The 13,763-nt window shown below is 44.2% G+C and overlaps 1 protein-coding gene across 1 annotated transcript in view; it reads left to right on the forward strand.

Annotated features, from left to right (window-relative positions):
- LOC135555345 (synaptotagmin-C-like) overlaps positions 1 to 13,763 on the forward strand; it is a 64,579-nt gene that overhangs the window by 35,347 nt on the left and 15,469 nt on the right. Inside the window, exons 4-8 of the mRNA XM_064987690.1 lie at positions 866 to 1,252; positions 1,924 to 2,038; positions 8,919 to 9,101; positions 11,680 to 11,806; positions 12,492 to 12,710. Coding sequence (XP_064843762.1) covers positions 866 to 1,252; positions 1,924 to 2,038; positions 8,919 to 9,101; positions 11,680 to 11,806; positions 12,492 to 12,710 — 1,031 coding nt within the window. The remainder of the gene's footprint in view (positions 1 to 865; positions 1,253 to 1,923; positions 2,039 to 8,918; positions 9,102 to 11,679; positions 11,807 to 12,491; positions 12,711 to 13,763) is intronic.

Here is a 13,763-nt window from a genome sequence, read left to right on the forward strand (position 1 = left end):
AAACAGATGCACAAAAAGAGCGACGGAGATAGGAAGAGAGGGAGAGAGAGAGGGGGAAGGAAAGATGGGGAGACCGAGAGACAGAAAGATTAAGAGGGATAGGAGGAGATAGGGAGGGTGATAGAAAGAGAGGGATGGAGAAGGAAAAATAGAGAGATGGACAGACAAAAAGAGAGATAGCGATAGAAAGACAGATAAAGAGAGACATACTCCAGGTCCAATACTGATCGCTCTACACCCAGACAACGGCCTCAGGTGATTGGCAGGCCTCCAGTCTGTGTATTGGATAGGGCTGGAGGAGCTGTCCACCAGACTGGTGCTGAAACCACGCTTTTTTACTTATTTTTTTTTCCACCAGGATGACTCATCACCCCCCCCCCCCCCCCGTTTCCCCTAGACAAAATCTTTTAACCGTCAGTGATTAAAAGCTCATAACCACGAGCACAGGCCTAATCACATCACAGGAAATATCATTGTGGGTGTTAGTATTTTTATTGTGGTGTTATCAGTCCACCAACGTTTGTTCATGTTTAAGCTGCCATATTCAAAATGGGCATATTAGCATTTGAAGCGGCATATCACATTACACTCACAGTGTGTTGTCCCTCTGCTCTGATGATGTGGGATTTAGTGGATTTTGGGCTGATAGGGGCTATTTGTGATGATGAGTGGAAAAAGGAGGCTTAATTGAGAGAATAAACTATGTGAAGGATACTGAATAATGTGACATGAGGCTTTTTGGTATTTTAGATGATGAGGTTGAAGTATTGAGTCTTCATCCATCATTGCCAAACAAACTCACCGTCTGTCTCTGTCTCTCTGTCTCTCTTCTCTCCATCCTTCCCTCTCTCCTCTCGTCCTCCAGAGATCTCTGTCAGCCTGTTGTCGGTGATTGTGACATTCTGCGGGATCGTCCTTCTCTCAGTCTCTCTCTTTGTCTCCTGGAAGCTCTGTTGGTTGCCATGGCGAGACAAGGAGGGTGGGGGCCTGAGCTTGACATCGGGGCTGATGCCCGGGGGTGTGGGTGGGATGGGCGGCAGTGGAGGGGCCTCCCTCCTACCTCCTGTCATGCAGAGGAAGGTGTCCCACTCCTCACTCTACCCCTCCCTGGCCCAGTCCCAGCAGCATCACCCCCACTTCTCTGACCTGGTGGGGGTGGAAAGTGGCCAGGGGGTGGGGGGTGTGGTGGGAGGCCCGGAGCAGACACAGGAACACTCCTACCTGGACATGGACTCCTACCCCAACAACGCTGGTGAGAAGGAACGCCTGATCTCACCCCACTGATACTGGAGTGGCTTTATTATAGAATGTGTACAGAGTTTGCGTCATATAATGCCTTGGTCGATGTTTTAAGTCTTGTACTATAGCAACAGATCATATTTATATCTACAAAATGTTCTGTACTATATTACATTTGAACTCCACTGACGGTATGTCGAGCCAGAGTATTATTAACACATCTGGAAATGGTGCGGCACATTGCTAAATGCACTACAACCCCCCCATAGGCTGAAGAAATAAGACACAACAATCTCTTTACAGTAGAACCAGCTTCACTTTCTATACAAACACCTCTTTTCTTCTCTCTATCCCCCTTCTATTCTCTGCACTACATTTTCTGTATTGTCCCCCCCTCTCTCTCTCTCTCTCTCTCTCTCTCTCTCTCTCTCTCTCTCTCTCTCTCTTTCTCTCTCTGTCTCTGTCTCTCTCTCTGTCTCTCTCTGTCTCTCTCTCTCTCTCTCTCCCTCTCTGTCTCTCTCTCTGTCTAACTCTCTCCCTCTCTGTCTCTCTCTCTGTATCTCTCTGTCTCTGTCTCTCTCTCTGTCTCTCTGTCTCTCTCTCTCTGTCTCTGTCTCTCTCTGTCTCTCTCTGTCTCTGTCTCTGTCTCTCTCTCTGTCTCTGTCTCTGTCTCTCTCTGTCTAGGGAATCTTAAATTGAGCCAGACGTCTCCAGAGTTGCCCCCCACCACTGAGGGGGGAGCCGCCCCACCCCACAAAGACATGCCCAATGCCCACTCCCAGCAGCAGGTCACTGCACGGTCAGTACTGTAATGTGTGTGTGTTCTTGTTTGCTTGTGTGTGTTCTCTGTGTTGGTGATTACAAAGAGGTTATGGTATATGTGGTGAATTTGTGTGTGATTGATCAACATATACAGGATGTGATATATCTATCTATCTATAAACTCAGCAAAAAACTATTTTCAGCAAACTTAACGTGTAAATATGTGTATGAATATAAGATTCAACAACTGAGACACAAACTGAACAAGTTCCACAGACATGTGACTAACAGAAATGGAATAATGTGTCCCTGGACAAAGGGTGGGGGTCAAAATCAAAAATAACAGTCAGTATCAGGAGAGGCCACCAACTGCATTAAGTACTGCAGTGCATCTCCTCCTCATGGACTGTACCAGATTTGCCAGTTCTTGCTGTGAGATGTTACCCCACTCTTCCACCTTGGCACCTGCAAGTTCCCAGACATTTCTGGGGGGAATGGCCCTAGCACTCACCCTCTGATCCAACAGGTCCCAGACGTGCTCAATGGGATTGAGATCCGGGCTCTTCGCTGGCCATGGCAGAACACTAACATTCCTATCTTGCAGGAAATCACGCACAGAACGAGCAGAATGGCTGGTGGCATTGTCATGCTGGAGGGTCATGTCAGGATGAGCCTGAAGGAAGATGGGGAGACCGAGAGACAGATGAGGGAGGAGGATGTCTTTCCTGTAACGCACAGCATTGCCTGCAATGACAACAAGCTCAGTCCGATGATGCTGTGACTCACCGCCCCAGACCATGACGGACCCTCAAATTGATCCTGCTCCAGAGTACAGGCCTCGATGTAACGCTCATTCCTTCGACGATAAACGCGAATCCGACCATCACCCCTTGTGAGACAAACCACGACTCGTCAGTGAAGAGCACTTTTTGCCAGTCCTGTCTGGTCCAGCGATGGTGGATTTGTGCCCATAGTTGTTGCTGGTGATGTCTGGTGAGGACCTGCAAAACGACAGCCCCTGCCTACAAGCCCTCAGTCCAGCCTCTCTCAGCCTATTGCAGACAGTCTGAGCACTGATGGAGGGATTGTGCGTTCCTGGTGTAACTTGGGCAGTTGCTGTTGCCATCCTGTACCTGTCCCGCAGGTGTGATGTTCGGATGTACCGATCCTGTGCAGGTGTTGTTACACGTGGTCTGCCACTGTGAGGACGATCAGCTGTCCGTCCTGTCTCCCTGTAGCGCTGTCTTAGGCATCTCACAGTACGGATGTTGCAATTTATTGTCCTGGCCACATCTTCAGTCCTCATGCCTTCTTGCAGCATGCCTAAGGCACATTCACGCAGATGAGCAGGGACCCTGGGCATCTTTCTTTTGGTGCTTTTCAGAGTCAGTATAAAGACATCTTTAGTGTCCTAAGTTTTCAGAACTGTGACCTTAATTGCCTACCGTCTGTAAGCTGTTAGTGTCTTAATGACCCTTCCACAGGTGCATGCTCATGAATTGTTTATGGTTCATTGAACAAGCATGGAAAACAGTGTTTAAACCCTTTACAATGAAGATCTGTGAAGTCATTTGGATGTTTACGAATTATCTTTGAAAGACAGGGTACTGAAAAAGGGACATTTCTTTTTTTTCTGAGTTTATATCTATCTCTATGGAAAGTATTCAGACCCCTTGACTTTTTCCACATTTTGTTATGTTACATCCTTATTCTAAAATGTATTAAATAATTTTTTTGCCCTCATAAATCCTAACACAATACCCCATAATGACAAAGCGAAAACAGGTTTTTAGAAATGTTTGCAAATGTATTCAAAATAATAAACAGAAATACCTTATTTACATAAGTATTCAGACCTTTTGCTATGAGACTCAAAATTGAGATCAGATGCATCCTGATTCCATTGATCATCCTTAAGATGTTTCTACAACTTGATTAGAGTCCACCTGTGGTAAATTCAATTGACTGGACATGATTTGGAAAGGCACACACCTGTCTATATAAGGTCCCACAGTTGACAGTGCATGTCAGAGCAGAAAACCAAACCATGAGGTGGAAGGAATCTGTAGAGCTCCGAGAGCTCCGTGTCCAGGCACAGATCTGAGGAATGGTACAAAATCATTTCTGCAGCTTTGAAGGTCCTCAAGAACACAGTTTCCACCATTTTTAAATGGAAGAAGTTTGGAACCACCAAGAATCTTCCTAGAGCCGGTCTCCTTGCCAAACTGAGCAATTGGGGAAGAAGGGCCTTGGTCAGGGAGGTGACTAAGCTCTTTGATAGAGCTCTAGAGTTCTCCTTTGGAGATGGGAGAACCTTTCAGAAGGAAAACCATCTCTGCAGCAATCCACCAATCCAAGTGGCCAGACGGAAGCCACTCCTCAGTAAAAGGCACATAACAGCCCGCTTGGCGTTTGCCAAAAGACACCTAAAGACTCACAGACCATGAGAAACAAGACTCTCTGGTCTGATGAAACCAAGATTGAACTCTTTGGCCTGAATGCCAAGTGTCACGTCTGGAGGAAACCTGGAACCATGTGAAGCATGGTGGTGGCAGCATCATGCTGTGGGAATGTTTTTCAGCAGCAGGGACTGGGAGACTAGTCAGGATCGAGGAAAAGATGAACGGAGCAAAGTACAGAAGTACAGAGAGATCCTTGATGAAAACCTGCTCCAGAGCGCTCAGGACCTCAGACTGGGGCGATGGTTCACCTTCCAACCTTAAGCACACAGTCAAGACAATGCACGAGTGGCTTCGGGACAAGTCTTTGAATGTCCTTGAGTGGCCCAGTCAGAGCCCAGGCTTGAACTCGATCGAACATCTCTGGAGAGACCTGAAAATAGCTGTGCAGCGATGCTCCCCATCCAACCTGACAGAGCTTGAGGATCTGCAGAGAAGAATGGGAGAAACTCACCAAATACAGGTGTGCCAAGCTTGTAGCATCATACCTAGGAAGACTTGAGGCTGTAATCTCTGCCAAAGATGCTTCAACAAAGTATTGAGTAAAGGGTCTGAATACTAGTTTTTATATATATATATATATATATATATATATATATATATATATATATATATATATATATATATATATATATATATAAATTTTAAAAAATGTCTAAACCTGTTTTTGCTTTGGAATTATGGGGTATTGTGTGTAGATTGATGAGGGGCAAAAAACTATTTAATCCATTTTTGAATAAGGCTGTAAAGTAACAAAATGTGGGGGAAAAATCAAGGGGTCTAAGTACTTTCCGAATGCACTGTGTATACAGTACCAGTCAAATGTTTGGACACACCTACTCATTCCAGGGTTTCTCTTTATTTTTACTATTTTCTACATTGTAGAATAATAGTGAAGGCATCAGAACTATGAAATAACACATATGGAATCATGTAGTAACCACAAAGTGTTAAACAAATCAAAATATATTTGATATTTGGTATTCGTTAAAGTAGCCACCATTTGGCTTTGCACACTCTTGGCATTCTCTCAACCAGCTTCATGAGGTAGTCATCTGCATTTCAATTAAAAGGTGTGCCTTCTTAAAAGTTAATTTGTGGAATTTCTTTCCTTCTGAATGTGTTTGAGCCAAATACAGAAAATAGCCCTATTTGGTAAAAGACCAACTCCATATTATGGCAAAAACAGCTCAAATGAGCAAAGAGAAATGGCAGTCCATCATTACTTTAAGACATGAAGGTCATTCAATGCGGAAAATTTCAAGGACTTTGAAAGTTTCTTCAAGTGCATTTGCTCTCCTCTCATGAGGACCGTCACAGTAAGAAAGTAAGAGCCAAAGTTACCTCTGCTGCAAAGAATAAGTTCATTGGAGTTACCAGCCTCAGAAATTGCAGCCCAGATAAATGCTTCAGAGTTCAAGTAACAGGCACATCTCAACATCAACTGTTCAGAGGAGACTGTGTGAATCAGGCCTTCATGCTTGAATTGCTGCACAGAAACCACTACTCAAGGACACAAATAAGAAGAAGAGACTTGCTTGGGCCAAGAAACATGAGCAATGGACAATTGGAAATCTGTCCTTTGGCCTGATGAGTCCAAATTTGAGATTTTTGGTTCCAACCGCCGTGTCTTTGTGAGAGTCAAAGTAGGTGAACAGATGATCTCCACATGTGTGGTTCCCAACGTGAAGTATGGAGGAGGGTGTGTGATGGTGTGGCGGTGCTTTGCAGGTGACACTTGTCTGTGATTTATTTAGAATTCAAGGCACACTTAACCACCATGGCTACCACAGCATTCTGCAGTGAAATGCCATCCCATCTGGTTTGGGCTTAGTGGGACTATCATTTATTTTTCATCAGGACAATGACCCAACACACCTCCAGGCTGTGTAAGGGCTATTTGACCAAGAAGGAGTGATGGAGTGCTGCATCAGATAACCTGGCCTCCACAATCACCCGATCTCAACCCACTTGAGATGGTTTGGGATGAGTTGGACCGCAGAGTGAAGGAAAAGCAGCCCACAAGTGCTAGGCATATGTGTGAACTCCTTCAAGACTGTTGGAAAAGCTTTCCTCATGAAGCTGGTTGAGAGAATGCTAAAGGTGTACAAAGCTGTCATCAAGGCAAAGGGTGGCTACTTTGAAGAATTTTAAATCTAAAATATATTTTGATTTGTTAACACTTTTTTGGTTACTCCATGATTCCCTATGTGTTATTTCAAAGTTGTGATGTCTTCAATATTATTCTACAATGTTGAAAATAGTAAAAATAAAGAAAACCCCTTGAATGAGTAGGTGTGTCCAAATGTTCAACTGCTACTGTATATATTTTTAAGTATGTGATAATTATATTATCTAAGGAAGTCGCTCTGGATAAGAGCGTCTGCTAAATGACTTAAATGTAATGTAATGTAAATGTAAGGGTCATCACATTTCTGTGTTTGGTTGTCTAGTGTATTTTCTGAGTGTTATTCTGAGTATTAACCCTGTCTGTCTCTCCAGTGAATGTATGTCTGTAAATTAACCCTATCGATCTTTTTGTGTGTGTTAGTTTTTTTCCAACCCTGTTTCTATTTTTGATGTAAATGCCATGTTATAGAAGGGTCCAGACACCTTTTTTGTGATTTCACTTGTTTTTGGGAAATTTACCCCAAACATGCAAATCACTTCCTCATCCTGGTTGTGCAGTACGGGGGCCCTAAAAAACATGAAAAAAGGCTCCAAAAACACCCAAATACATATTTTATAGAAACGGCAAAGCTCTCAGTATAGTGAAGCAGGTCTTTAGATGTGGTACACATGAAAATGTGTCATTACGAACATTATCCATAACGTTATATTCCCTTTTGTTGCGACTCGAGCGATACTACTTCCATTCTACAGGCAACTGACAAAATAAAGGAAACACTTGAGTAAATGAGGGATACAAAGTATATTGAAAGCATGATTCCATATGTGTTATTTCATAGTTTTGATGTCTTCACTATTATTCTGCAATGTACTTCCACACAGTAGGTTCCAGGCATTTGTAGAATCATTGAAGCTGTTCTGGTGGCTCGTGGAAGTACAGCGCCCTATTAAGACACTTTATTATGGAGTTTCCTTTAAATCAAATCAAATCAAATGTATTTATATAGCCCTTCGTACATCAGCTGATATATCAGTGCTGTACAGAAACCCAGCCTAAAACCCCGAACAGCAAGCAATGCAGGTGTATAAGCACGGTGACTAGGAACAACTACCTAGAAAGGCCAAAACCTAGGAAGAAACCTAGAGAGGAACCAAGCTATGAGCGGTGGCCAGTTCTCTTCTGGCTGTGCTGAGTGGAGATTATAACAGAACATGGCCAAGATGTTCAAATGTTCATAAATGACCAGCATGGTCAAATAATAATAATCACAGGAGTTGTCGAGGGTGCAACAAGTCAGCACCTCAGGAGTAAATGTCAGTTGGCTTTTCATTGCCGATCATTGAGAGTATCTCTACTGCTCCTGCTGTCTCTAGAGAGTTGAAAACAGCAGGTCTGGGACAGGTAGCACGTCCGGTGAACAGGTCAGCGTTCCATAGCCGCAGGCAGAACAGTGGAAGCTAAAGCAGCAGCACGGCCAGGTGGACTGGGGACAGCAAGGAGTCATCATGCCAGGTAGTCCTAGGGTTCAGGTTCTCTGAGAGAGAGAAAGAAAGAAAGATAGAATTAGAGAGAGCATACTTAAATTCACACAGGACACCAGATAAGACTGGAGAAATACTCCAGATATAACAGACTGACCCTAGCCCCCCAACACATAAATTACTGCAGCATAAATACTGGAGGCTGAGACAGGAGGGGTCAGGAGACACTGTGGCCCCATCCGATGATACCCCTGGACAGGGCCAAACAGGCAGGATATAACCCCACCCACTTTGCCATAATACAGCCCCCACACCACTAGAGGGATATCTTCAACCACCAACTTACCATCCTGAGACAAGGCCGAGTATAGCCCACAAAGATCTCCGCCACAGCACAACCCAAGGAGGGGCGCCAACCCATTTAATTTGGCAGTTACCTATAGCAGCAGTCTAAACAGAGAATGGAACAGGTGGATTGGGGAAATGGCTCGAGTAGCACAAAATGGAATATAACATTGCCGATAAAATTCGTAATGACACAATTTCATATGTACAACATCGAAAGACCTGCATCACTATACTGAGAACGTTTCCGTTTCTAAAAGGACGTATTTGGGTGTTTTTGGAGCATTTGTACTGCACAACGAGGATAATGAAGGGTTTTTCTGTTTGGGGTAAGTTTCTCAAAAACAACTGAAATCACAAAAAAGGTGTCTGGACCCTTCTATAACATGCCATTTACTTTAAAAATGTAGATTTAGTTGTAAAAAAGGGAACTTCTCCTTTAACCCTGTCTGTCTCTTCAGTGAGTGTTAATGTGTCTATTAAGCCCTTCTCTCGCCCCAGGCCCAAGCCCATGACTCACCAGTTGTCCAGCCCTGATTTCCATGGTGAGGAGAAGAGCGAGCAGGTGACCAGCATTGGCCAAATCAAACCGGAACTCTACAGACTGCGTGGGGGCGACCAGGGGGAAGGGAAACCGGGTGACAATTGTGGCAAGATCAGCTTCCTCCTGCGCTACGCCTTCAAGTGAGTGAACCGATTCACTTAATTAATCCTCTTCACACCTCGGTCTGAGTGCACTGTTAAATATACATTACATTAAGGCTTGGACAGAGGATCAACAGCTGCTCTGTCATCACAGCTGAGTTAAGGTACTTGCCCTAGAAACTCTATCATTGCAGTGTCAAGTATCACACAGTGGGCAGTTTTTATCACCAATATATACTTTTACATTATGGACTAAATAGTGTACACAAGATAGATAGATATACATTGTTATTGTAATTGTCTAATTTTCCATACCTTGAGTGCATTAGTCATGCATGCCCCCGTTGTAGGTTTTCTGCAGCACTGGCTCTGTTTATGTAAATGGTGGACGTGCCCCCCTCCGGAGGGTTGAAGATGGGAAGATGGAGGGAGGACAGAGAGGAGGGAGAGAGCGGGGGCAGTGTAGTACAGTCTGCTAGGTCAATCTCGGTCTCAGTCTATCTGTGGCTCTGTGGCTGCCTGGTGGGGTCCTTTCTTTCTGCCGTCACTCAAAGAAACATTTCAATGGAGAAAGAAAGTGCTGATGTTAAAAAAACCAAGGGAGTGAGAAGCAGTTTGGGTCATGAATTATATATGGTGAGCTACTTTAAACAGCAGACCCTGTCAACACATAATAACACCAGACTGTTATAGGACGAATTACAGACACACACACAGAATTAGGAGGGAGGGAGGGAGGGAGGGAGGGAGGGAGGGAGGGAGGGAGGGAGGGAGGGAGGGAGGGAGGGAGGGAGGGAGGGAGGGAGGGAGGGAGGGAGGGGGAGGGAGGGAGGGAGGGAGGGAGGGAGGGAGGGAGGGAGGGAGAATGCTGTTGGTGTATCTCTACCTGTACCTACATGAATTTCTACCTCACGTCACAAGATCATTTGTTCTGCTCTGCTTTCTGACACTGTGAATCTTTGTTAGAAAATCTAGAGAGAGAGGAGACAGACCGAGAGAGAGGGGGAGAGAGATATAATGTGTCACCTTCTCTTCATACTGTTAGCACTGTGTGGGATAATTGTAATGTATTTACCATACATCAATGTTAACGTGCTAGACCCGAGCACATTTGGGGAATAGCAGTCAGGACAACAATGTCAATTTTCCCTCGGCCCTTTGGGAAATGTATTTTCTATTGACACTGTAGTTAAAAGCTGACACTAGTGCTGTGGGAATAGAGCGGTTTCCAGCCATTGAGGAATAGTATAGAGAATTTCCCTCTGACACATCAGTAATAGGTGTATTTTCTGCCGAGTGCTTCTGGGACCGTGTTAGTAGGCCGTCATTGTAAAAAGAATTTGTTCTTAACTGACTTGCCTAGTTAAATAAAGGTTAAAGGTTGTCTTTTGTTCCTGCTCTTTGTTGTCTTGATGTTAAAACGGACATGTGAGAGTAGGAACACTACAGTGTTTGTTGTTGTAATGAGGTAATGTTGTTGAATGTGACATGCCATCAGGGACATCTTTTATACAGGACTCACCTGGCTTTTTCAATTATGCTTTATAAAACTACACTGCTCATAGTCATAAGGACTACAGTTCCCAACACGTACTGACAGTGTGTATCGACTTCTAAGCGGAGATGATACTGGACTTAAAGTAAATAGATAGACTTAAGAAATACTAATTGGACATGTTTCTCTGATTAACATGTTTATCCAATTTAAATATAACTTCCTAATTTACTAATGACGGTATTAATCTTATCCCTGATTTGATGTGATTGTTGGATTGGCATGTTTACCTGATTTCCTTAATTGGACGTGTTTGCATGATAAACATTAAACCTGATTGGATGCAATCGTATCGTCAACAGGCTTATCTCAGTCCTGATTAGGCCAGATGATTAAACAGTGTGTTAGTCTGAGCTGCTATTGGCTATAGCCTGGTGGTGCTCTCTTCCCCAGAGTTCATGCTGTGCTCCTAAAGTCCCGTAATGAAGTGGTGACACGCTCGTTAACGCAGAAAGACAGGGTATAATGAGGTCTGAGTAAAGGCCTGCCAGCCATCTTCACTCTCTTAATTAAATCCCTCATAAGTAGTTCTGCAGACAGACCACTGGACGTAGGCGGTTTAGATGGACGTAGGCGGTTTAGATGGACGTCTTCGCGTGTGTGTGTATGCATGTGTATATGTGCAAGACTGTGTATGTGTGTGTGCGGGCGTGTGTGTGACCCAGACTGACCATAACACAGTGGAATAGCCTACTATGAGGAGTATTAATGGCTTGGCTTCTCTCCCTGGAACTGCTGGAGCCAATCTGTAGCTTTGTAGCAATGGATTATGCCACTTGTAGAAGTTGCTCTCATTCACAGATCTACCTTCCTCACATTCCCCATTAGTAGGGAGTAAACCTTTAAATCAGTGTCACGGGCTGCTTCATCCTAGACCTCAATGGATCCCCATCGACCCACTCCATAGTTACAACATACTCTCCTAACCACTCCACTGTCTCTCTATCTACTCTGTCGCCCTATGTCTGTCCAGCTAAGTTTGACATATAGATCGTGTTGTGTGTGTGTGTGTCCCAGACGGTGAGTCTAACATAGAGTGTATATGTGTGTCCTCGTCTGCAGTACAGAGCAGCTAGTGGTGAAGATTCTGAAGGCTGTAGACCTGGCTGCCAAGGACGCCAACGGCTTCTCAGACCCCTACGTCAAGATCTACCTTCTGCCAGACAGGAAGAAGAAGTTCCAGACCAAGGTAACACATTTATCAAGCCTGATCCCAGATCTGTTTGTGCTGTCTTGCCAATGACCATAAATACCTTGGAAGAGTGCAAACAGATCTGGGATCAGGCTGTCATTTATTACACTTGTCAGTTTTCACACAAATTGAAGGCACAGTAAAATACTAACCCGACAATTGTGTAGTTTCACTCTGATGCCAATTGAGAAATGTGTTCATGCATAACTTGGAGATCTGTGTGAATCCTCCATTGATGTCACTCAAGAGATTTGTGTATGCATTACCACGAGAGATTTGTGTATGCATTACCACGAGAGATTTGTGTATGCATTACCACGAGAGATTTGTGTATGCATTACCACCAGAGATTTGTGTATGCATTACCACGAGAGATTTGTGCGGCGTTTCATTGCCGTTTCTCAAGTTGGGATTTGATTCTAAATTACTATCAGTAATTTATTATAATTTATAAATGCGGAGTCTCCTCCCTTACTCATTGGAATGAGCTGATATTTTGTTCAGCCTAATCTGAATAAATATGTTAGGCTGTCTAGCAGAATCTCTTGCAGACTCTCTTGTTGACTCTTGTCCTCTCTCTCACTCTCTCCCCCTCTCCCTCTCCTTCCCCTTTCTCCCCCTTCACCTCTTTACCTCTATACCGCTCTCCCTCTTCAATTGCCCCCTCTCCTTTCTCCCACAGGTCCACAGAAAGACCCTAAACCCTATCTTCAACGAGACGTTCCAGTTCGGTGTCCCCCTGGCAGAGCTGCACTCCCGGAAGCTACACTTCTCTGTCTACGACTTTGACCGCTTCTCCAGACACGACCTGATTGGCCAGGTGGTTGTGGACAACCTTCTGGACTTCAGCGAGGGCACAGGGGAAAAGCCTGTCTGGAGGGACATAGTGGAGGGCACTGCGGTGAGAGAGAGAGCCCATGCCTGACACCATAATGCCAACGCAATGCCACCACTATGTTACCATGATGACACCACTATAATATCACCACTATGCCACTATAATGCCACAACTATGGCACTATTATGCCACCACTATGCCACTATAATGCCACCACTATGCCACTACAATGCCAACACTATGCCACTATAATGCTACCACAATACCACCACTATGCCACTATTATGCTACCACAATATTACCACTATGCCATTATAATGCTACCACTATACCACCACTATGCCACTATAATGCCACTATAATGTCACCACTATGCCACCAATATACCACTCTAATGCTACCACTATACCACCACTATGCCACTACAATGCCAACACTATGCCACTATAATGCTACCACAATACCACCACTATGCCACTATAATGCTACCACTATACCACCACTATGCCACTATAATGTCACCACTATACCACCACTATGCCACCAATATACCACTATAATGCTACCACTATACCACCAATATGCCACTATAATGCCACCACTATACCACCATTATGCCACCATAATGCCACCACTATGCCGCTATAATGCCACCACTATGCCACTATAATGCTACCACAATACCACCACTATGCCACTATAATGCCACCACTATACCACCACTATACCACCACTAATACCACTATAATGCTACCACTATACCACCAATATGCCACTATAATGTCACCATTATACCACCACTATGCCACTATAATGCTACCACTATACTACCACTATACCACTATAATGCCATCACTATGCCACTATAATGCCACCACTGTACCACCACTATGCCACTATTATGCCACTATAATGTCACCACTATACCACCACTAGGCCACTATAATGCCAATATAATGTCACCACTATACCACCAATATACCACTATAATGCTACCACTATACCACCAATATACCACTATAATGCTACCACTATACCGCCACTATAATGTCACCACTATACCACCACTATGCCACCAATATGCCACTATAATGCCACCACTGTGCCACGATAATG

This window comes from Oncorhynchus masou, chromosome 15, assembly GCF_036934945.1.
Source record: "Oncorhynchus masou masou isolate Uvic2021 chromosome 15, UVic_Omas_1.1, whole genome shotgun sequence".
Classification (NCBI taxonomy): Eukaryota; Metazoa; Chordata; class Actinopteri; order Salmoniformes; family Salmonidae; genus Oncorhynchus; species Oncorhynchus masou.